General features: G+C 37.5%; 1 protein-coding gene across 1 annotated transcript; it reads right to left on the reverse strand.

Moving 5' to 3' along the window:
- Nucleotides 1-2582: 2582 nt before the first annotated feature.
- LOC131428959 (uncharacterized) lies at nt 2583-3608 on the reverse strand. Its single transcript, XM_058593014.1, has one exon. It carries the CDS (start codon nt 3606-3608, stop codon nt 2583-2585), a length of 1026 nt encoding a protein of 341 aa, XP_058448997.1.
- Between the last annotated feature and the right edge of the window lie 22192 nt (nt 3609-25800).

Consider the following 25800-nt stretch of genomic DNA (forward strand, 5'->3'; position numbering starts at 1 on the left):
CGCTTTGTATAGTCATTTAGGGGTTAGCCAAATTTTGTGCTAGGGCCAAATTTTGTATAACCGAAACGGTGTGACCTAGACTTTTGGTATATTTGACAAAGTAAATTATTTTTAGTAGTTCTATAAAGTTTTAGAAGAAAAAAAATTTCTATCTCTTCAGAAAAAAAAAGTTATGGTTACATTTGTTGTCAAAGTAGGCCATGAACAATTAGTGATAGAATCAAATTACGCGGTATATATTTGTAAATAATTTCTTCAAAGCAACTATATGCATTAAAAGAACGGTTTGGCAGCTACTGATTTATGTCCACGTTTTTATTGATTCGAACCACTGTGCATTGGTCTCAGATCGATTGAACATTTTGAATATACTAATACCTAAATTTCTTGATCTTTGTTCGATTACATTTGAACTGAATGAACTTTCATTATCCATTACTATTATTTTTGGTATATTCTATTCGTGTACAATGTAGAAAAGAGCCTTTCTAATATCTAGAACTGATTTTGTCTTAATAGATTCAAATCTTAAATATTTTGAAAATTTTTCAATTGAAGTTAAAAAAAATCATACCATATACAAAAATATCGATATGAATAAATACTCCAGGGTATGTTGGGATCGGTGTTTTGAATGGTATAAATTTTTGTGGATTTCGTTTATATTTTTCTTTTTGTAGATTTACTTTGTGCGCCGTTCGCCAAACGAGAGGCAACCGATTTGTTCGGAATTTTGTTCGTGGAAATAATTGTCAAATGTATGGAAAATTGGAGAAATGGTAACCTTCGATTCTTTTTAGAATCCATAGCATTTTACAAAGATCTAATGAGATTTTATTAGCAGAACATAGTACTAAAATAAATGTGCATTTTATAAATGATCTGCGGTTGTCGACAGCAGCCCTACGTCAATCTCGCGGTTATGTCTGTAACATTACCTACTACAAGTTCGAAGTTTCTGGCTTCACGGTTTGAATTTGCACCTGCCTCTATTGGATTATATGTATTCTCCGATGTGTATGTGTGTGTTTTTAAATATTATTTAATGACTTACAAGTTTTTTTCAAGTTTTTCTGCAATATATATTAATTTTACCACATATTCCCTCATCTCTTCAGTATTTCAATTATATTTAACATAAAAACTGTCACGATAAACAAGTAGATTCGAGAAATCATGTTTTTTTGCATAAATACGTTTATGCAAAAAAAATTTAATTGGATAGTCTACCTTGGGTACACAAGGAATTTATTAGTTGAGATCTGACATCACAATACTCCCCGCATGTCCAAACGACATGATCAATATCACGATAACCTTCACCACAAGCACAATGATAAGTCTCCCAAAGTCCAAGAGAAATCATGTTATTTCAATGCTAAATTTGTATCCTGTATTGTTTCTTCATATACATTATATTTATTTTAATTAAAAACATTTGAAGTCTGCATAAAAAGAAATTTTGTTTTAAGATTAATTTATTTTATTAAAAAATCTGGCATGCATATCAGTGATCCAATCTTCTTACGCTTAATATCTCTCTTCTGGTAAAATAAAGGTCTGAAGTTTCATTCCCGGTGGGAAGCTCAGCCGGTCCTTTTGGAGGAATGACCATTGAATTGTGTTGAATCGTCATTCGGTATTCCTTAATATTGAACCTGAGTTAAATATAAACAATAATAAGTATAAGAAATATTTTGCACACCAGCTATTTGGTCAGTATCCATTTTGGTAGAAGGTTTCAACATCGGTACAATTTAACATTTCATCTAAGAAAAAGTTTTCGGGAGCCTTATTAACTTCCTGTACATTACGAGCATAGTTGCTTTGCTCATCACAACTACCTTTGCTCCTTCTCTGGTGATTACCGTATAAAAATGTCGGATCTATATTGTTTTGTTTTAGGTTCTGCTAGTAATACGATATCCGAAACTTGAATATTTGAATACTTTTCTACACAAACAGAATCAGCGTAAACTTTGCTAGCATGTTTACCTTCTGTATCTTTTTCTCTGAGGTCATCGCGATCGACTTTACCAGATTTGACAGACGACCATAAGTTAGGAAATGTTTCTCGATACCTCCATCTTACCATCATCTCGAACGAAGAGACTCCAAGTCTTGAGTGCGGGATACATGTGTTGTGCCTGTGTACGTATTTAGTAACGCATGTGGAGGATTTAGAAAATGAGAAACAATGGATAAGTTGTTTTTCAATGAAAATTATTTTGTGCGAGCAATGGTATGGTTTACCAATTATTAATAATTATGTTGTTCATATTTTCGATTTTTGTTTGAGACGACACTAAGGAATTTTCGACGACAAGGTTCGCGAGTGGAAAGGAGTTTTTTGAATCCTTTGACTGTAGGCGGATTAGGTTTTCGGACTAATGACGACAACGTTGTGTCCGATCCAAGCTATTTCATTCAACTGATTGGTTTATAATAGACATCGCGTGGCCGACTGTAAAAGATCCTAACAATTGGAGAAAATATATTGTTCAACTCAGTTTTGTTCCCTGTTGTTACGTATACTGTAGTGTTTTTGTTTGTTTAGGACAAACTCCTGCTTGTCGAGTTGTTCACATACCATAGGTCACGCCTTGGTCGGAGGTTGATGACGGACACGCTTCGATGATTCCTGGATCTATCTCGATCAGTAAAAGGCACAACTTCGTAATCGGACGTTTTACTGGTTTGGCTACACCGGAAATCTTTACAGTTGCAACTTGAACGAGGTTATCATCTTCGAAATCGACTGAAATTACTCTGCCCATCGACCATCTTCCAACTGGGAGGTTGTCATCCCGAATCAAAACGATGGAATCTTTCAGCAAATTTTGATTCACCGTAGACCACTTGTACCGGAGCTGCAAGGTACACAGATACTCCTTGCTCCATCGTTTCCAAAAGTGTTGCGTGAAACTTTGCATTTTTTGCCAAAGATCCAAACGATTTTCTGGAATGTGCGCTAAATCGGGTTCAGGTACGGCTAAAAGCGATCGTCCGATGATGAGATGTCCTGGAATAAGTGCTTCTTCATCGTTCGGATCATTGGACAGTGGAGTAATTGGTCGAGAGTTAAGGCATGCTTCAATTTGCACAAGCACGGTAGTAAAGGCATCATACGGCAGCTGACTATTTCCAACTATTCTGCGAAGATGATGCTTGAAAAACTTGACGCAAGCCTCCCATAACCCACCAAAAGTAGGAGCATGTGGTGGTATGAAGTGAAAGGCTAATTTTTTTGTACTTGCTTCTAGTACAATAGCATTTTTGTGATTCTGCGACAGGAACATCTGTCGATGGTCTTTGAGTTCTCTGTGGGCTGCAGTAAAATTTGATGCGTTATCACAGAAGATGGTATTCGGTAATCTCCTGCGCGCAATAAAACGACGAAGTGCCGCGATGAATGCAGCCGACGTGAGATCCGACACGAACTCAAGGTGCGCTTCTTTGACCGCCAGGCAAACAAACACCGCAACGTATGACTTTACAGGAGCTCCTTTGTGTGTGCTTGATTTAAGATACGCTGGTCCCGCAAAACCTACTCCGACGTATTGAAAGGGGTGTGCTCGATTAACCCTCTCCGGTGGTAGCTGTCCCATTAGTTGCTCGAGATTCCTGGGCCTGGCCTTTGCACACGTTACGCAGTTGTGAACTACTCGCCGTACCAGATCTACGCAATGATCAAAACTCGTGTTTCATGATTGCTAATGTAAGCTGTGCCCGCCATGCATGGTTCGCCGATGGACAGATTTTGCTATTAGTAGCGTTAATGGATTTTTCATTGGTAGTACTAAAGGGTGCTTTCTATCGTAGCTGATCGAGGATTGGATGAAGAAATCGCAAAGTCGACGATCGAGGTACATTTTGGTTGACAGAGAGAGATGCTATCTCAAAGGCAAAGCACTCTTGTTGAACGACGCGTGCGAGTGCTAACATAGTTTCACGCATTTCGACAGTGGATATCGGTCCCAGACGAGAAACTTCATTCGTTGAGCTGTTGTTAGCGAACCGACGACAAAGGGAACCGATTCTCAATAATCGCGTGAATGAAGAGTAACATTTCACAAGATTATCATTGTCAGCTGTAACAGCTTTCGAATTTCGAGCACTTCCTCCGACATCGAGTGGTGGACGGGTACTACCGCGGTTTCAGGCTATCCAGTTAGACCCGTTCCACCAAAGAGAGCTGTTGTACAATTCCGACACAAACCTTCCCCGCTAAATTAGGTCGCCGGGATTATCATTGCTGGGAACATGTTTCCAGATTCCATTGCACAGTGGTCCGGATCCGCAATTCAGGGGGACAAAAACATTTGTGGCTTAGCCTTATACTTTAGAGCTATGATGTCTTCGGAACAAATGATCAGTGAAAGATAAGCCATATTAGGAAGCATATGGTATTAGGGTGGTTCTAATTATTAGGCTGATCCAAAAATTATTTTCCGTATGTGTTGAGATAGAGGACTGCATCCTTCGGCAAAATTGTAGGAAAACTTATATCAAGCAACTTTGCCGAAAACACTATTGTAGTATCTCTAACGGTTTTAGTGTTACAGCTATTTTAATAGATCAACTTAGGGTGTTCCTAAAAATATCAGATTTTTTGCTCAAGCTTTCTTAATATTCACTTCTCGATTTTGGTGTCTTTGAATATCTTTTAGAGTTTGTTGAAACCAATTTTTTCATGACTAGCGCATTCAGGTAGCGTTTTCTGAACCGAAGTTATGAGCAAAACTAGTTCAAAAACAGATCATTTTTAAACTGCTATATCTAACATTGGAGCAAACGAAAAAAAATCGGTTTCTTTCATTTGATAGAAAATACTTTCGAGCATGTTTTTAGAAAAAATGGCGGAGGAGATATTTTTTTAATTTTTTTAAATTGTGTTTAAACATTGGGTTTTTTCATTGTAAAATGCTCTTTCATGTAAGACATTTATTAGCTATACATATTAAAATAAGGTATTGCTGTCTTCTAGCGTGTTAAAATTAAAAATGTTAATTCAGTTGCATAATCGGGAAGATGGAGTACACTCACGTTGGTTGTTACTCTATTCGATAATGCTATTACAGGATCAGACGTTAAAAGAAATCGTTTGAATACATTCTCTAGATTCACTAACTCTCTTGCGTTTCCTTACTGTACATCCCAAAGGAAGGAAAGCATGTTTTATAATTGCAGTTCCATGCACTAGAAGTTTATGCAAAACAAAACGAATTCTTGTTTGTTCAGTAAACTCCTGGAAAGCAGGTACCGAAATCTTCACATTGCTGTTTATCAACGTTAAGATTATAAAAAACCGTTCAAGTATATTTCCTTTTAACTCGATGATTTGCGCTACTGTGTTATATTCTTTGAAAAATCTACGGGCCCAGATACCATCATTCGAGTTGCCTCCTCCAGGTAATGGTTCACCAATGCTAGACCCTGTCAGCTTGGAGCGAAATCAATCTTCAGTATAGGAACGGCATCACATTCAACATATCATGTCAATTGTGTGGGTGCGCAGTGCTGCTATTTTTGCGCGCAGGAATTTGACATTTCTCTTCCCTACTTCTATGTACGAGACTCGATGCGGACTCACCTGAGGGCACCATGCTCGCGAAAAAGGATGTTTCCAATGATTTATTCTGGAAATGTGCGAGCTGGATATCTTGTTAATATGATGGCTTTGCCAATACGTAACCCTAGCTGCTCTTTTAATGCCGTTAGTATGTTTGTCTCTTGCTCCTTGACATGCTGATTTTGTCGGGACACGCGCCATGTCGGATTCTCAATGTGCAAACAATAACTCACTTTTAGCCAAAGTTCCATAGATCGAATCATTGCGTGTAGAGGCGAAATCCCAAATTGATATTTGTTTGAATTATTCTCATTTGTTTCAGTTCTTGAAAAATTCAGAGCTTTTCCTGAGCACTTGCCTATGTACCAAGCTTGGGAGTGTATGCCTGTTATGTCGTTTAACACTTTCGTATCGTTCAGGCAGAATACTAGCTTCGTTGATACAAATACTTTCCCCAGTACTGTGGGAGAAAGCTCTGCAATTTCTGCATTTACTTTGTCCACTTCCTGCTGTTAGTTCCGTGTTTTCCTTTTGAAAGATTATTATTTTGGGCAGCAAAGGGAAACAGATGAAGGATAATTGTTGTTCCAGATTATCCAGCCTTCTTGCTCAACAATCAATCGCAAGGGAACCAAACAGATAGCAAATAATGTACAGTAAGGAAGCGCAAGTGAGTCGAAATAAATCAATTCGCAAGTATAGGCAGCTCCATCCACAGAACTTCAATCGTTTAGTGAATCTAGAGGATGTATTAAAACGATTTCTTTTAACGTCTGATCCTGTAATAGCATTATCGAATAGAGTAACAACCAACGTGAGTGTACTCCATCTTCCCGATTATGCAGCTGACTTAACATTTTTAATTTTAACACGCTAGAAGACAGCAATACCTTATTTTAATATGTATAGCTAATAAATGTCTTACATGAAAGAGCATTTTTCAATGAAAAAACCCAATGTTTAAACACAATTTAAAAAATTTAAAAAAATATCTCCTCCGCCATTTTTTCTAAAAACATGCTCGAAAGTATTTTCTATCAAATGAAAGAAACCGATTTTTTTTCGTTTGCTCCAATGTTAGATATAGCAGTTTAAAAATGATCTGTTTTTGAACTAGTTTTGCTCATAACTTCGGTTCAGAAAACGCTACCTGAATGCGCTAGTCATGAAAAAATTGGTTTCAACAAACTCTAAAAGATATTCAAAGACACCAAAATCGAGAAGTGAATATTAAGAAAGCTTGAGCAAAAAATCTGATTTTTTTAGGAACACCCTAAGTTGATCTATTAAAATAGCTGTAACACTAAAACCGTTAGAGATACTACAATAGTGTTTTCGGCAAAGTTGCTTGATATAAGTTTTCCTACAATTTTGCCGAAGAATGCAGTCCTCTATCTCAACACATACGGAAAATAATTTTTGGATCAGCCTAATAATTAGAACCACCCTAATACCATATGCTTCCTAATATGGCTTATCTTTCACTGATCATTTGTTCCAAAGATATCATAGCTCTAAAGTTTAAGGCTAAGCCACAAATGTTTTTGTCCCCCTAAATTGCGGATTCGGACCACTGTGCATTGGTGGTTAGCCTTTGAATTTCCGCAATACGGTTAGCAACAAACGTTTGCCATTCTGACGGCGACGAAGCAAGCCAATGTAGTACAATGGATGAATCGGTCCAGAGAAATACTTTGCGTTGTGTGCGATGGTGTCTAATACCATTTGAAATAAAATTGCTAAAAGAAGGGCGGCACAAAGCTCAAGACGGGCGATGGACTTGACCTCCAAAGGAGCTATCCTTGACTTGGCTGCGAAAAGCCGAACTGTACAGTATCCATCATCGGTGATCGAACGAATATAGAAGGAAGCGCCGTAAGCTTGTTCAGACGCGTCACTGGCATTTCGACGATTTTTGCTCTACGGAGCGACAAAACGAAACAAGAAATATGAAGTTCTTTCAATTGAGGAATTTGGCTTTGTATCTCTTCCCAAGCGATTTGATATGAAACGGGTAGGACCAAGTAATCCGAGCGGATCAAATAGGCTCAACATACGGGACAGTTTGGTATACATTTCAATTCTTGACCATTCCGGTATTTTGTAGCTTGGAAGCTGGTTCCCAAAGCAAAATTAAGCATATACAGACGAGTGATTGTCAAATTCCAGCAAAGTATTCGTTTCTCTTAGCGATACGGGCATAAGATCGAGAATCTCTTGAGAATTAGAAAAGAATTTTCTAAGCGGGAAATCAGCCGACTCTAGCAGTTACTTGAATGCACACGTTTTTCAAGGCGTTGAGATCGTTTGAACCGGTTAACAGATCGTCCATGTAAAAATCTTTACGAACTACTGGCGAAGCGAGCAGGAAATTTTGAACCTTGCCCTCAACAAGCTGCTGAAGAACTTGAGTGGCAAGAAAGAATGCGCTGTTCGTCCCGTAGGTCAAGGTCCGAAGATGGAACATTTTCAACGGAGACTCTTTGTTGTCGCGCCAGTAGATTCTTTGTAGTGTTTGATCAGAAGGATGTACCAAAATTTGGCAGTACATTTTGGCGATGTCCGCACTCACCACAAAAGCGTGTATCCGAAATCGCATGACTATTGAAATCGGAGGCATGAAATTGCACTGTTAACGCAGTCCAAGAGAACTCGCACTTGATACGTCGTACCATTACAATCCTCAAAGTTACATTTTGGCGATGTCCGCACTCACCACAAAACCGTGTATCCGAAATCGCATGACTATTGAAATCAGCGAATCTTGAATCGTTGATCTCACTAAAAGGACATCGTTGAGCGATATACCAGATTTAAATTTGCATGAAGCGTCTAACACGGTTCGTAACTCGGTGGCCGAACTGTTCGGTCAACGACGGTGCTTGCAATTGAATGTAACCAGCTGTGCCTTGAGATTGTTGCTGTGTGGGTAAACCATCGAGAGGGGGTAAATGGAGAAGCGTGTTATGCTTGAGATCACATTTTCGACAATTGGACGAGGGACAGTTCTTGCAACTGTGAGCCGCTGTTTTCAAACAATTTAAGCATAAGCGGTGAGTTTTTGCGAAATCGAGACGTTCATGCGGCGATAATTTCCTGAACTGTCCACAATTCCCGAGAAAATGACCTTGACCACAACTAAGACACGATCAAGAATTAGGCTCTACTGCGACATAAGCAGAGGCGTTTCATTTTGGTTTAAAATCTGTCGGTCGAGAATGAGTCATAGCGTGTGCTGGAGTGCGATAGTCTGAAGCATTCGGGCGTAGTCCTGTAGGAATCGTATCATGTCAATGTAGAAAGGCATTCCATCATTCACTACTCTGTCGTCTCGAGCTGGTTCTCTGGAGGAATATTGTTCCCATTCTCGCAAGGTACGGTTGTCCAAACGTATTCTCAACCTTTAAACTGATATCGAACTCCAGCGATCTGTTTCAAGATGAAAATATTACGTTCAAAACTGTCGACCAAAGATAAAAGCGACTCAGAAGACTCTCGACGCATTGCCGGTGTGTCAAATAATGCATTTTATAAGCAATCGTTTGTTATTAAAAAGCGTGGTCAATGTCTCATAAGCTACACTGAGCTAAATTTTCTTTTTCACATTATATGATATTCTAATGATTTTGCACTATTAGCATTTCCAATAATAGTTACAAGATGTGTTCAACATCATGTCAAATATATGAGATAATCTCATGAAATATAAAACTCTTCTTTACGTTATTTTTATAGGATTTCCATATAACGAATGTACAATTTCCAGTCTGTGTAAAATTTATTGGCGCGTCTTATAACCATTACTAGATATCCGCACAACATACATTGGAACAATTTATGAAGCGCATATTATATTCACTTCGAATTTATTTAGATAGGTTCATATATACTATATGACTAGTTTTATAAAATTTATATATATATATATATATATATATATATATATATATATATATATATATATATATATATATATATATATATATATATATATATATATATATATATTTATATATATATATATATATATATATATATATATATATATATATATATATATATATATATATATATATATATATATATATATATATATATATATATATATATATATATATAACTTTCAATGGAGGTCATACGAATAGCAGATAATTGCCAACTACTACTTTTCTTTGAGGATTCAAGCTTTACTAATATTCCATTCGGTAAGGATCATCCTCATGATATTTGCGAAAGAGAAGTGAGATCCTGAGACTGAAAATAAAAAAATGAATCTTACTAGACAGATAGAGTAATGAAATGTACCGGATATATATTTCATGGTCCGTTAACGCATATCCTTGAACGAAGTTGGATGAGCTGTCTTGTCAGCGATTTATAATTACATTGAGATGAGGAACTTCCTGAAAAAATGGTCTGGAGCAGTTGATAAATATCGAGGACACAACTATTCACGACTTTCATCGGATTTCCATATAAATAATATGGGATATTTTTATAACTTTCATTATGATAACGTCCATTTAGATTTGACGTACACATTAAATAAAGATTATAGGTTTCCATATAATTTCTATGAATTATATTCTGCATATGATTCATATGACAAATCTAATGAATATAAATAAGATTTTAATTTCAGTGTAGGAAATGATTGTCGTTGGAAATCGAAATAGTATCTATCACACGCAAAACATCTCCCTTTAAACACCCTTTAAGATATTGAAATTTTTGTATTGAGCTAGAACGAAACTATCATGAAATGCTTGCCAGTCTTCAAATTTTCCACTATACTCAGGCAATTTGAGCTCCGGAAATTTAACGTGCGACGTTTGTGCTAACAATTCATTTGATTTGATTGATATCGAGACAGACAGTTTTTGTAAAAATGACGATAACGCTCCTCGACATCATCTATTACCTCGTCGTAATTTTCAACCGCTGTATTCGCCGAAAGTGACTGAACCATCAACACTCTTTCGCGAAATTCATTAAATAATTCGTCCAATCGAGCCAACCTAGCAGAAACCTGTCCCGAGTCATCTTCTGCAGTATATGCCATAACGAATTCACCGATCTTTTTTATCGATCTACGCGCATTTTCCGCACGCCTTTGAAAAATGATGATCCTTTTATCAGAATCGGCCGGTTTTTTAACATCGGTGGACATGCTTTCGTCGAAGAAAAAACTCGCTCGAGTTCCCGTTGAAAATAATTTGAAATGGACCCACCTGAGTTTTGAGTGCGTTGATCAAGAACAACTTCGATCGCTACCGATTCGACGGCAAAGCCAATACGTGCTATAATATAAGCGACAGCACGAACAATGCACAATACCTTGATGAACGTGAAATTTTGATATCACTTCACTAATTTAGCGTTCAAGAGTTGGCTCCATCACGAAATTCGGGAGCCACAATTAATTGTTTAATCACTTCCAGGATTTATTTTCTATCTTTTAACAGCACGAAATACTAGTCTTGCACATCTTTTCAGTCCACGTTTTACACTCGTGGAGCCACGTTTTTTCTTTGTTTCTGAACTCAAAGGATTGCGGTCGGCCTATTATTCACATGTGGTTATATTGTTTCACTTGCACTTTGTTATCACGGTGAAAATTATTTCGACGCGCGATCCGGCTCGAAGGAAAGGTTCTTCGAGCCAGATCGCGCGTCGAAGACACTTAGACACTTATGTTGTGTCCGTTCCAAGACGACAACGTTGTGTCCGATTCAACTGATTGGTTTATAATAGACAACGCGTGGCCGACTGTAAAAGATCCTAACAACTGGAGACAATATATTGTTCAACTCAGTTTTGTTAACTATTGTTACTGTAGGGTGGTTGTTTAGTAATGTAAGTATTGAATTTTAACAATATAGTTTTAGGGTAATTCAAATAATTGTAATTCAAATAAAATTTCCAACAAAATTTCACTTGCCTAATTTTGTTCTGGCTTCGATCTTTTCACTGTTGCTAAGCCATAACAGGAAATAAAACCTATTTTAATCCACCTAGTGGTGTAATGATGCCTTTCTTGTATTACTCACAACATCATGAATATTACTGTAGAATTCGCTAAAACAACTGTTCATTGAATAGAAATAGGAAAGTTTGTTCGGACCTATTCAAACAAAATCTACAAATCCTGTTTACCCTGTATTCCGGAACCGGATGCCAAATTAAGTTTTTATGCCCACAAACTAACAAGCTCTGCAAACTAGAAGAATTTATCAGACAATTTTAGGGGATTTGTACCTATTTTTGACCATCGTTTGTGAAAAACTATTAATAAAATTTGCAATTTTCAACTTAGAACGCAGTCTAAGTACAAAATTCCGGAACCGGAAGTCAGATCCGGATAAAATGTTCTATAAATTTTTAGGAAACTATAAGACTTTTCATTTGAATCTTACATTGTAAAAATCGGTTGAGCCGTTTCAGAGAAAAATGGATGCACACTTTTTCTCTAATTTTCACATATTACCATGTAACTCCGGAGCCGGAAGTCTCATCCAAATAAAATACAATAGCAGGCTACGGGGCTGTTAGTCCTTTTATTTGAGTCTAAGTTTGTGAAAATCGGTTGAGCTATCTCTGAAAAAAGTGAGTGCATATTTTTTCCATTTTTGGTACATGTCATCCTATATCTCCGGAACCGGAAGTCGGATCTGGATGAATTTTAATAACAGGCTATGGGACCATATGACCTTTCATTTGAATCTTATTTTGTGAAAATCGGTTCAACCGTCTCCGAGAAAAGTGAGTGCATATTTTTATTACATACATACACACATATACACACACACGCACACACACACAGACATTTGCTTAGTTCGTCGAGCTCAGTCGAATGGTATATGACATTCGGCCCTCCGGCCCTTGGTTAAAAAGTTGGTTTTCACAGTGATTAGGGTAACAGAGGTATTTTGGCCCACTTTAGGATTGATTTTATTTTGGTCCACTTTATAAAAATATCTACCAAATATTGCAATATCTTTAAAACCCCCTTCCGCAATAGGTAATTTAATGTGATTAGCTTCAAATTGATGCAAAATGAGTTACTTAACATCGATAAAATCCGATGAAATCGATAAAGTTTGTTAGGTGGGCCAAAATATATGAAGTGGCCAAAATACCTCTGTTACCCTACATAGCCTTTCTATATGATAAAGGCAAAAACTTATTGATGTGATCTTGAACCAAAGATCAAATGCAATTATCAAACTAGTTCAATAATGTATTAAAATTTTAAATTAAACAAATTGTAAACTACTAACTAGGATTGAAAATGAAATGAACTACGTTAGATATGAATGAAGATCTTGCGCAACTTCTTCAAACTTTCTTTCTGACATATATTAAGTTTTTGGTAGCAGAGAGATTGAAAAAATGGTTTTTGGTAGCAGAGAGAATGAAAAAAATTTCAAAATTTGAATCAATCGGCGTTTCCGAAAATGATCCTTCTTCGAATCAGTTCGAAGATTTTTCTATAGCAGATTTTATGCTGATCTACGAGTTTTGATTGGGGTCAGTCTGCGTCAAATTTGATCAACAACTTCAAATGCTTAATTCTGTATTGATGGCATTTAGTTTATACAATATTGGGATAGATTTTTGATTAACTTGTGTATTAAGGAGTGTATCGATAAGTAGTTAGCAACATTCAAACAGTTATTACTCTGAAATTGCTTTTTGCAGCGTATTTTGCGGTGACATGTTTGTTTACATGTCAATAACAGCTGCCCAATCGATTGGTTTCGGTACGGTTTACCGTTTCAATGATGAGTCGATTTGATTCGGAAACGCAAAAGAAAATACTGCACACTCGGTGCTCAGAAAGTGGTGTCACGTACAACGAAATTGCAAAACGGGTGAAAGTGCACCACACCAGTGTCAAAAATATTATCGAGAAGTTCCCTTTCCATGAAGGATTTGCCCGATTCGGTAGGAAAACGGGTCCCAGCCAGCCCGGCCGGGACTTAAAAGTGGTTGAGTACATCAGGAAAAACCCATCGGCGTCGACACGGGATTTGGCCAAGCAGTTCAACACCAGCTTCGGGATGATTCTACGGATCAAAGTTTGATACTCCCTGAAAACGTACAAGAAACAGAAGGTGCCGAAAAAGTCCCTGGTACAGCAAGTTCAGACCAAAACAAGAGCGCGAAAACTGTATAACCGGATTCTACAGAATAAAGACGGATGCGTCCTGATCGACGACGAAACTTACGCCGAGGAAGACTCTCGAGGACCGCAATATTATACGAAATCGGTGTACCTGGACATTGACGACGCTGACACCACGGTGGCGATGAAAAAGTTTGGGCAGAAGGTGTTGGTCTGGCAAGCAATTTGTACCTGTGTTTGCGGTCGTCGATTTTCTTCACGAAGGACACAATTAACGCCAAGGTGTACGAGGAAGAATGTTTGAAGAAGAGAATGCTGCCACTGTACAGAAAGCATGAGGCTCCTCCTCTCTTCTGGCTGGATTTGGCTTCAGCCCACTACGCCAACTCCGTTCTACAGTGGTTGTCAAAAAATAATGTACAATTCGTGGAAAAGCCAATTGAAAGGTATTGGGCAATTGTCAAGCGGCACTTTCGGGAGGAAGGTACAGTGTCCCAAAACATGCAGGAGTTAAAAAAACTGGACAGCATGCCACCTGGAAAGTCACAAAAGTAACTGTGCAGAATTTAATGACGAATGTCAAGTCCAAAGTGCGAGCGTTTCACAGAAACTAGGATTTTCTTCAACATAATCAGTGAAATGCATCAAAATGTAATTTTGCTACAATATATCGAAAACTGATGTCAAAATATGTTTTTTACGCTTTTTTATTCAATAATCAATGTTGCTAACTACTTTTCGAAACACTCCTTAAGAAGAGGGTTTTAATGTATTAGGAAGTGTTTGTAATAATTAAGAGTGTTAGTTACGACTGAGTGTTAGTTATGACTGAACATGGATGATTTCCAAAATGTGTAGTATTGGGTTAGTGTTTTATTGACGAACTATTTCGTCTTTCTCTTCAAAGAGAATATAAGATTTTTTTGGTAGGAGCTCCAAAGATCCATTGTAATTTAAAACATTCGACTTAACTCGACGAGATCAAATAATGTCTATACATGTGCGTATGTGTCATACGCACATGTGTAGACATTATTTGATCTCGTCGAGTGTTTCTTTTTACGCTTATTCTATACGCTCAGTTTTCTCGGCGATGCTTCAACCTATTTCAACCTACCTAGAAGTGACGTAATTGACAAACCGCAATTGTTTTTACGCTCCGTTTTCTTGTAGATGGCTGAACTAATTTCTACAAGTTTATTTTGCAAAATTCGTGATTTTTTTTCGCATAAATATCCGTTTATTAATCTTATGTTTATGTATTACATCAACATTTTACAGTACAAGTGTTTTGACCCTTTGGCCTTTCATCTTTGTTGTTCATACGATTCGTTATTAATAATAGGTGTTTTAGTTACTCTTGTTTTACATACTAATGTTTAATCAGAATATTATATTTTAATTATTAATAAAATATCTACCTACTTGTAACTATCCTTAACCTAATAGATACAAATTTTGAATTATTTGTATTTCAGAGATTGAGCACCTCTCTTCAAATTTCGTGCAGTATTGTTCGAATTTTTGTTCTAGTGTATCCAGGGAGGCCATCTCATGTACTTCACTAGTCCTTGTCCAAGGGGGGTAGATTTAGAATCATCTTTAAGATCTTACTTTGAATGCGCTGAAGCCTAAGCTTGTGTGTTCGTGCACAGCCCCGCCAAACAGAGACTGCGTATTCAATTGTAAAATTCGTGACTTGTAGCTTGTCTAGTGAGTGAATGACAAAATTACATATTTGTTCATGTTTATAAGCCAAGAAGTATTAAAAATAGTTACAAACAGTGGTGTACCGAGGAAATTTGACGCCCGGGGCAAAATAAGAGATTTGCCGCCCCCATTTGTGGATTAGTGAGCAAAAAAAACATAGCTGAATTCCATCTCAAGTCCCAAGGATTAGTTTTCCGCTCCCCTGAAACGGTTACGTACCGTGATAAAAAAAATCCATGTAAAATAAAACCGTGTTAATTGCGGAAACCGTGCAAAAAAAACCGTGTGGAATATTTAACTTAATAATTCCAAAAACCGTAGATTTGATTATTTGTTTGTTTTGTTTTTGATAAAATATAACTGTTTTTTTTTTCACAATAAAAACGGAAAACTAAACACCAGCCTGGGGTTACGAGAAGGTCTAGTCATTCTTGATATAACACATTGGACGACAAATTAAAATTAGAACACTCAGGAAACACGTTGTACGATCAGCAAATTAATCTAAACAAATGGCTCATGCCTTCTGTTTAATTAATACGGTTTTCAATAGAACGATAATACGTACAATTTAGAACGTTCGACTAGAGAAGTGCTGATAATACCACCCATAAACACTTTCACTGCAAATAAAGCTTGAGAATAAGTTTTCAGTTCCGAAGGTGAGATGTGTAGTACACACTAACGATCTTAATAGTCATTTTTAACTAAACTGTGTGGGAAGACATGTGTATTGGATGAATCTATGCACGCAGCGACAGAATTAAAGGGGATGCATTCATAGAGATGAATATGGATCAAATTAGAAAAGGTATTACTATGTGTCATGCTGAAGCAACTCATTTCATCGGAGTAAATCCTAATACTACTAGTGTTATATCATTCAAATGGGTATAAAATACTGTACTGCTCGATATGATGAAGTTGGAGTATGTTGAAGAGATTAGTAAATCCGACTATTTCTTCAACGCTACGAAATTTTCGATGGTATCAATGATGATGCTGACATCATGCATCACAACTGAGCGAAAGAGACGTTGTTGTGTACATTACGACAGGGATTGAAGATCTGAAGACTGATTAATCATTTTATAGAACGACAGTCAATGATCTCGTGAATTGTTGAGTGAATGATATTAGCTAGCTTTCAAACTTTAAATTAGCTCTCACAATCGTTTTCTTACAGACAACCTGTTCCCTTATTTTAATTTTTTCTTAAAAAACAAATGACAGTGCTTTTTAAACTCTCATCAGAAACCGTGTTAATTGAGAAAACTGCGTAAATAAAAACCGTGTCAATTCAGGAATCCTTGTAAAAAAGTCGTGTATAAAAAAACCGAGCGAAAATAAACCGTATATAAAGAGACCTTAGTGTACAGCTGCTCAAAGTGGCGAAGTAAAAAACCTAAAAAAATTCAATCTGGGCTCAAAGCTATTTCAGTCGGTAATCATTGTCAGTAGAAAGCCAAATAAACTAATTCCGGCTAACCTGGCTCACGGATTTCGATTCCAGAAGCACAGGCTTGACCAATTTTGATAAACGTAGGTTCAAATGAAAGGTCTTACGATCCCATGAAAAAACTCCTGAACCTTAACTGGATCCTATTTCCGGTTTCGGAATCAGGGTTTAATTTTTAATAAGGTCGCTCAAAGTGGTAAAGCAAAAAAAACCTGTTTTCATCCACCTAGTGGTGTAATGATGCCATTACTCATATATAATACTGTGGATTTCTATTCAAAATGTTCCTCTTCGATTTTCATCAATTAAATTCGTACATAAACTAGTATAACATAGAGAGTGAAACAGTTCTCTGATCGGTTAGGTCATTCATTAGGAAACGAAGTGGGTTCACTATTATATATACTTCCAGCACCGAAACCCGAAAACCGTTATAATTGAAGTCGGTTCGTACGGCCACATGACGTACAAACTCTACTAGTTTTTATTCGAATTTTAAAGATTTTATACGATTTTGCCATCGTACTCTAAACGACGATTCAAATTTTCGTTGTATCCGCAAATATGCAGTAATTTTTGGTAGGATCATAAGACCCTTCATTTGACCCTAAGAGTAGGAATAACGGTTTTGAGTCGAGTTTAGAAGTTTTATTACGGTTTTTGTTTCGCCGGTTTAAGTGACGGTGTACAACAATGAATACACTTTACCCTATAACTACGGAACCGGAAGTCGGATCCGGATAAAATTCAGGAATTCCGTATAGGACCGTGAGACCTCTTGTTTGAATCTTAGTTTGTGGAAATCGGTCAAACCATCGCTGAGAAAAGTGAGTGAGATGCATTTTCTAATATATGATCATTACTTCCAGTGCTTCCGGAACCAGAGACCGGGAACCAGGATAGCCAGAATCGGTTTGTTTAGTTGCCTACTGATAATGGCTATCGACATGTGTTTTTTTTATTCAACAATATATTTTTCAAGGCATACTGCTTAAGCTCTAAGATGCCAAGGGCTCTTCTAATTTTAAATAACGACTAACTTAAGGTACTAGGTGATACTAGGTAATGTCATCGACTCGGTAGTATCATTAGATAATGTGGTCGACCTTGGCAGATCCAGCCTTCTGCTGGCGATCGGTACTGGCCGGTGGATTGAATATATCATGAGAGTCCTCCAGATGACGTTGGTATGTATCTATGTTGGCCGCATCCTTCGGTCCGTTTGGGTCCGTGGGAAACACCCCCAGGCTACGAATACCTGGCGGACGGACCGCATGTTGTTGATAGACTAAAGTGGCCTTCCGTGGCAATGATGGTGATGTTACGGAAGAGAATGAAAAAAAATATAGAGATATAAATATTGCGAAAACGGAGTAAAAAGGAGATATGGGAACGAAATGACTAAGAACAACAGAGATCTAATTAGTTGACATCAAGGTAGAGAGACGGGAAGGGGGGAAGCGAAAAAGTTAGTGACAGCAAAAAGATCTTGTTAGTTCCGATGAAGATCGTGGACAGATGAGGAATCGGGAATCGGCGAAAGTTAGTGTCGAATCTGCAAATGAAAATTATTCTTAGCCACAGTTGAAACAACGTCGATAAATAGGAGGATCTTTCTAAGTAAGATGTAATATATTACACTTGTATATTAATGTGTTTAAGGCTAAGAAACTCAGGCGGTCTAGCTCCGACCTGACGTCGCGACACTCTACGCACGACCATACGACATGCTCGATATCCTGATAACCGTCGCCACAGGAGCATCGATAACCGTCGCCACGATCCCGATACGCCGGAGATGTGCCTTGAATGTATAGTGATTTGACATGAGCCGTGACATAACACGAATGAAATTACGACTCACGTTCATCCCCTTCCAATGGTCCTTGGAGATCGGCAGCTTTGGGTCCTTTAATAGTTACAACGCTGTCGTCGGCAAGTTGTCTTAGCGTGCACGATGTGTTGATACTTTTATCGATATCTTTTACGTAATAATTGCCGAAACGAATTGTGATCGGAGGCTGGTTTTCCTGGTTTTTGAATGGCGATCACTTTCATTTGTCTCCAGTCATGTGGATCAATATTGTCCTCAAGGATCTAATTGAATAAACTCAACAAGCGCTTTTTGGCGGGGTCAGGCAGATTTTTCAACAAGTTCAATTTTATTCTGTCGAGCCCCGGGGCTCTATTGTTACATGATAAGAGTGCCAGCGAGAGCTCTACCATCGAAAACGGTGTTTCATTTGTATTTGGTGTCACAGCGCGAATGATCTTCTGTTCCGGAACAGTCTTGGCATACTTTTTCAGTGAAATCGAATATACAGCGGTCAGAATATTCTTCACTTTCATTCGTGGTGTTATGATTGCGCATTCGTCGGGCTGTGTGCTCATAGATGTTTCTTTCGTTAAATTGATTGTCTTCGATGGTTTTGAGCCGCTGGTGACTGAGATTACGATCGGTAGATGATCGCTACCGTGAGGATCAGGAATTACCTCCCACGTGCAATTCAACCGTAGCGATGTCGAGCAAAGGGATAAATCCAGCGAACTTGGTCTTGCTGGAGGTGCAGAAATCCGTGTCATTTCTCACGTATTCAAGATTGTCACATTGAAGTTGTCACAAATATCATAGATCATAGCTGTCTGTTATCATCGTGAAGACAGCCCCACCGTGTGAGTTAAAGTCTCCTAAAAAACGTCGGTGCGAGAAGGAGCTCAATGATATCACTGAGCCGCCGATGCCCAACCAAGGCTCTAGGGGGAATTTTCTTTTTTTTTTTCTTTGAATACTTTCTTAATTAATCAGTGATAACGTTCGGTTCCTCATTCTGTATACTTTTTTAATCGGTTATTATGAACCTTTTCTAATCTATCCCAAATTTTTATAGTTGTTGTTTGCTTGCTAGGGAGAGCGACTACTTCATACGGTTGTCCTCAAAGCGATTGTAATTTTTGTCCTGCGTCTGTGGGATTGGCTTTACGATCGTATCTTTATAATTCGGTCTAACTAAAGAAAATCGCAATTCCTCAAATCATTTTTGACTCTCTTCTGTCCAAGTAAACTTAACATTCTTTCGCAAGAGATCGTTCAATGGTTTACGTTTCTTTGCTATGTGAGGTATGAGTTTTCCGTATTAATTTACTGTTCCTAAGCATGACCGAACACCTTTGAATGGTTTTTGGTGCCGCCATCTCTTTTATTGTTTTTATATTGTCCTCCATAGGACGAATTCCTTCTTTGGAGTTGAAAACGCTGTCTTAGCTGCATCTTTTGAGTTAATTGGTACTTGGTAAAACCCTGATTTTAAATCCAAGGTAGAAAAATATTTACTGTTTCCAAGATTATCTAGAATCTCGTCAATCAATGGAATTGGGTATATAAATGGTTTTGTAACTAAATTCAACCAATCACCAACCACGATTCTGTATTTCTTGTTACCAAATTCATCGTCCTTTTTGGGAACACATAGAACTGGTGCATTCCACGGACTTTTGCTGGCTTTATGATACCGTGTTTACGCATTTCTTCAATTTCTTCATTAATATTCTTCTTCGTAGCTTCTGGAAATCTGTATTGCCGTTTATTGATTGGCACATTTGAAGTGGTCTCAATTTCGTGCACTGCCGCATCAGTAATAGTTAATTTGTTCCCCTTCAGATAAATTACATCGCTCTATGCTGCCAGAATTTTCTCTACATCCATGAAATATGTTCTTTTTAAATGATTAATATTTAGTGATTCTAATACTTTATCCGCTCGGTCTCGACCAGTTATTCTACCGCATCTTTTTTTATCCGTAAGAATTACGTCTTGATTTGTATCATTAGTAATATTAGTCCCACAACAGGGAAGCATACTATCTGAACGATCGTCGTTATTGTATATATCATAGTTGTTCTGATACAGTGCATTAATTTTATTATTTTTATTCACTTTTTGCAGTTTTGGAGGGCAGTTTAACAAAGCATAATAAATATGAAATGAACCATACGTTCGAGCACTTGGTCGTTGTTGATCTTCTTTCTCATACTCTCTTCTTGTTTCTTGGTTACAAGGTTCCTGTCGGTTGAATGCACCGTTTAATGCGTTATATTGCCGAGGTGTACCCGGCTCTTGATTGTGTCTCATGACCCTTGTATGATGCGCTGCACCTCCATCTCCCCGTGGGTTTCTGAATCCTCCTCTTTGCGGGTACCTGTAATTTTGCTTCATACCGGTGTCTGCTGTAGTGTTCGTGTTGTCATAGCTGTTTCTTTCTCTTTGGTTTCTTGTTGGCTTATTGCCGTTCCGTGAGCCAGAGATTTCCAGAGTTTCTTTCTCGGTTAAGATCCCTTGTAGTGATCTTGCTCTTGTCTTATTTTTGTATAAATTCTCGTATGCGTTATTCCAGTCTTGACATCTGCGAACGTCTTCGTTAATTTGGCTCAATACATATTTAGTTGTAAACATAGAGCAATATTTCCCGTCGTTTGCGGGTGATCGTTATTGTTTACCGCGCGTAAGTCATACCATACTCAAACTCAATATCGGCTTATTATTATTATCGTCATATACCGCTTCTTTCCCCTGTACCTTATTCTTATTTTGGTTACCAGCCATCTAGCTGCAAATATGGCCGCGATCGTTTTGGTGTGTTGCCTAGTAAGCGTAGCGTACGGCAAAATACGTTGCTAGGCAACACACCAAGCCCATACGCGCTGGTTTTCCACCTTTTTAAATGTATGCTTCGTGGCATGCACTCCTGTTGCCGAATTCGCTGACTTGCTTTGCTATGTCAGTCCACGAACGGCTACCGTTGCTTACTCGCAAAATAATGCATCAAAATACCGATTCCCTCGCTCATACGCGTAAGGTTCGGTCGGCCCCCCTCGCAGTCACCTTGAATTTATAAACATATTACCAATGCCAACTATTTTGCTGGTTGTGGTTTATTGTTCATTTAGAGAGGAAAAGAATACATTCTTTTGCCTTAACGCCAGAATGGCCACTTCAATAGTGTACCTGCGGGTTTTTGCCTTTCTCAAATAGAAAGGTTATGCAATCATTTGAAAAACCGACTAGTGAAAATTGGCCCGGAGGGCCAAGTGTCATATACCATTCGACTCAGTTCATCGAGCTGAGCAATGTTCTTTTGCCTTAACGCCAGAATGGCCACTTCAATAGTGTACCTGCTGGTTTTTGCCTTTCTCATATAGAAAGGTTATGCAATCGCTTGAAAAACCGACAAGTGAAAATTGGCCCGGAGGGCCAAGTGTCATATACCATTCGACTCAGTTCATCGAGCTGAGCAATGTCTGTGTGTGTGTATGTGTCAAATAATCTCACTAGGTTTTCTCGGAAATGGCTGAACCGATTTTGACAAACTTAGATTCAAATGAAAGGTCTCGTGGTCCTATACGGAATTCCTGAATTTTATCCGGATCCGACTTCCGGTTCCGGAGTTATAGGGTAAAGTGTGTTCAATATTGTACACCGCTACTTAAACCGGCGAAACAAAAATAACGTACAAAAATTCTAAACTGGTCTCAAAACTGCTCATATCGATAGTCATGATCAGTAGGCAACTAAACAAACCGATTCCGGCTATCCTGGTTCCCGGTATACGGTTCCGGAAGTACCGGAAATAGTAGTCATATATACCAAAATGGATCTCACTAACTTTTCTCAGCGAATTCCTGAATTTCATCCGGATCCGACTTCCGGTTCCGAAGTTATAGGGTAAAGTGTGTTCAATATTGTACACCGTCGCCTAAACCGACGGAACAAAAACCGTAAAAAATGTTATAAACTGGACTCTAAACCGTTATTCCCAAACTTAGGGTCAGTTGCCAGGTCGTATGGTCCTACCAACAATTGCTGCATATTTTCGGATGTAACAAACATTTAAATCGTAATTAAGAGTGCGTACTAGTAGAGTTTGTAAGTCATGTTAGTTGGTGGCCGTATGAACCGACTTTGATTATACCGGTTTCCGGGTTCCGATGCCGGAAGTGCATATAATAGTGAACCCACGTCGTTTTCTTAAGGATGACCTACGCAATCAAAGCACTGCTTTATTCTGTATGTTATACTAGTTAATGCACAAACAATCTCTTGGTTTCTTTCAAAAATCGAAGAAAAATTTTTTGAATAGAATACCACAATATTATATGTACATGAGAAAGGCATCATTACACCACTAGGTGGATTAAAACAGGTTTTTCTCATTAGTACGTGTGCACCTTCTTGACCGAGGTCAAAAACGTAAACAAATAAAATGCAAACGTGGCCTCTACAATTGTTTCTCCTAACGAACTTGAAACTTGATCGAGCTCATGCCAGCTCCGATCAAATAAATAACTATAATCAATTTTACTTTACTCACCGTACTATTATTAATCCGTTGATCATCATTTTGCCTCCAATTATTTTTTCTAGCACTATTGGCGTTTCCTTATCGCTTCTTTCCCCCAGCGGCCAGGACCGCTGTCACCAGAATGCATAGCCTGTATTCCACCTCAGGAGCTGTATAGTTTACATTTGATTCAAACTGTTTGAAAATCAGTGTAGACATCTTTGAGAAATCGTAGTGCGAATTAAATTTTTGGGTACCTTCCGAATCGAAAACTGAATACCTCTAAAACTGAAATAAGTTTATTTGGTTATCGACTATCCAAATCTACAAACCCGATAAACCTGATACATTTATGTGAAATGGACATTTTTATACTAATCACCCTGTATCCCCTAAGCCGGAAGTTGGATCTTAAGACCTTTCATTTTAATCTTTTATGGTTCCTAGATTTCATTTGAATCTTACATCGGTTTAGCCATCTACGAGACAAAAGAGTAACACTATTTCAATTTCGTTTCACATGTTACCCTGTAGTTCCGGAACCAGAATTCGGATCCAAATGTAATTCAGGAACCTTGTTCGGGAGGATACGACTTTTCATATGAATCAGAGTTTGTAGAACACGGTTGAGTTATCTCCAAGAAAATTGAGTGAATTTATTTATCACACATGAATTTGCTGATCTCGACGAACTGATTCGAATGGTATATGCGTGTTATGTTCTTCCAGCATTTATTTCTGTAAGTAGTTTAAATCAACATAATTATGGAATTGCTTTCAACTCGAAAAAGCTGCTATCATCTGGTTTACATAGGTATGTCACATTCGAACAATTATGTTGCCAAAAACGAATCGTGCTAAAATCGGTCCTAGCAAAATTTCATGAAAAAGTGTACTGTACACAGTCGTTTTGGTCGTTAGAAACAATTGTATAAAAAAGGCGGGTGGGTACTGTCAGAGACATAACTGGATGTCGTGAATTCGAAAACAACTTAGCACTTTCGTATATCAATTAGTTGATCAATCGTATGAATTATGCAAGCATTCGGATTTAGCAGTGATTGTATAGCCTTTCTATATAAGAAAGCAAAAAGAATTGAGCTCCTCTATTCCCAATACTTTTGGAATCGGAATTAGAACATCGATGTAGCCGAAGTCAGTTAAATGCATCTAAGGGGCTGTAAACCATTTCATTTGATTCGAATTTGTTGAAAATCAGTGTAGCCATCTTTGAGAAACCGTAGTGCGTTCCAAGTTCAATTTTTGGGTTCCTACCAGAATCGAAACTCGATCACCGGTAAAACTGAAATATGTTTATTTGCTCATTGACATTAAAAATCTCAAAAGTGGTCGTTCACTATTATGTTATGATAGAAATAGTTTTTTTTCATAGTGGAATACGAAGGGATCCATAATTTCTTTAAGACTAAAAATCTGCAAACCCAATATGCCCGATTAGTTCATGTGAAAATGACATTTTCACACTAATGAACCAAAAATCGGAGTTTATGGAATCTCAAGTCCTTTTATTTGAGTATTAGGTGGAGGAATTGGGTTCAGCGAGAACAATGAATGTCACTTTTAATTTCGTTTCACATATCACGAACCACATATCCGGAACCAGAAGTCACATATCCGGAACCAGAAGTCGTAAATTCAGCAACATATAAGCATAAGGTTTTTCATATCAATCTAAGTTTGTAGATCATATGACTTTCATGTAAAAATTTAGAAGTTTGATACTGGTGATTCAAAGTTCCTTTTACTGGGATACGGAGGAAAAGTCACATTCACAAATATGTCAATATCTCCGTTTAAAACCTTTTTTAATGGACCTAGTGCCTTTCTCATATTACTTATATTTTCAAAAATATCTCTAGAAGATTCTGTCAAGAAATTAAAAAAAAATAAAATAAGAAACTTTCTTTGGGTATAAACTAATATAGCCTTTTCAATTTGTAAACAGTTATGTCAAGTTAATAAGAATTTTTCTTTATTTCGCATCATCGCACTAAATTTCACAAGTCATTTTTTCAAGCGATTGCATAAACTTTCTATATGAGATGAGGCGATGGCAAGAACAATTGAAGTTATTTATTTTCATCTTTTGTATCGACAATTTTTTGATTTTCATGATGCTTTTCTCTTATTTCTATTTGTCAATAATATTAATTTATTTCTATTTATTTGTTCAAGAAGTCTTCTGTTATTAGATATCTAAAGCTTCTAAGATGCTAGAACTTATGTTCGGCATTTCAAAAACCTTCAACAACGTAACACATGGATCAATAAGTCCCGATACTAACAATGGAAACAACATTTTTTTTGCAAATTTTTTTTTTATTCATCAACATAATCACCTTTTAGGGTGATACAATGATTCCAACGTTTTTCCAATTTTTCAATACCATGTTTATAAAAAAAAATCGTTCGCTTCAAAATAATCTTCAGTTTCAGCGATGACCTCCTCATTTGAGCCAAATCTTTTTCCCTGGAGCATTTTTTTAAGATCAGCAAAGAGCAATGGGGGCTAAATCTGACGAGTATGGGGGGTGGGGAAGCAGATCAAAGCCCAATTCGTTCAATTTCGCCATTG

Source organism: Malaya genurostris, chromosome 2, assembly GCF_030247185.1.
Source record: "Malaya genurostris strain Urasoe2022 chromosome 2, Malgen_1.1, whole genome shotgun sequence".
NCBI lineage: Eukaryota > Metazoa > Arthropoda > Insecta > Diptera > Culicidae > Malaya > Malaya genurostris.

Bases quoted from the DNA above. Each gene is read 5' to 3' on its own strand.
- LOC131428959 (XM_058593014.1), bottom strand. From the start codon at position 3,608: ATGGGACAGCTACCACCGGAGAGGGTTAATCGAGCACACCCCTTTCAA.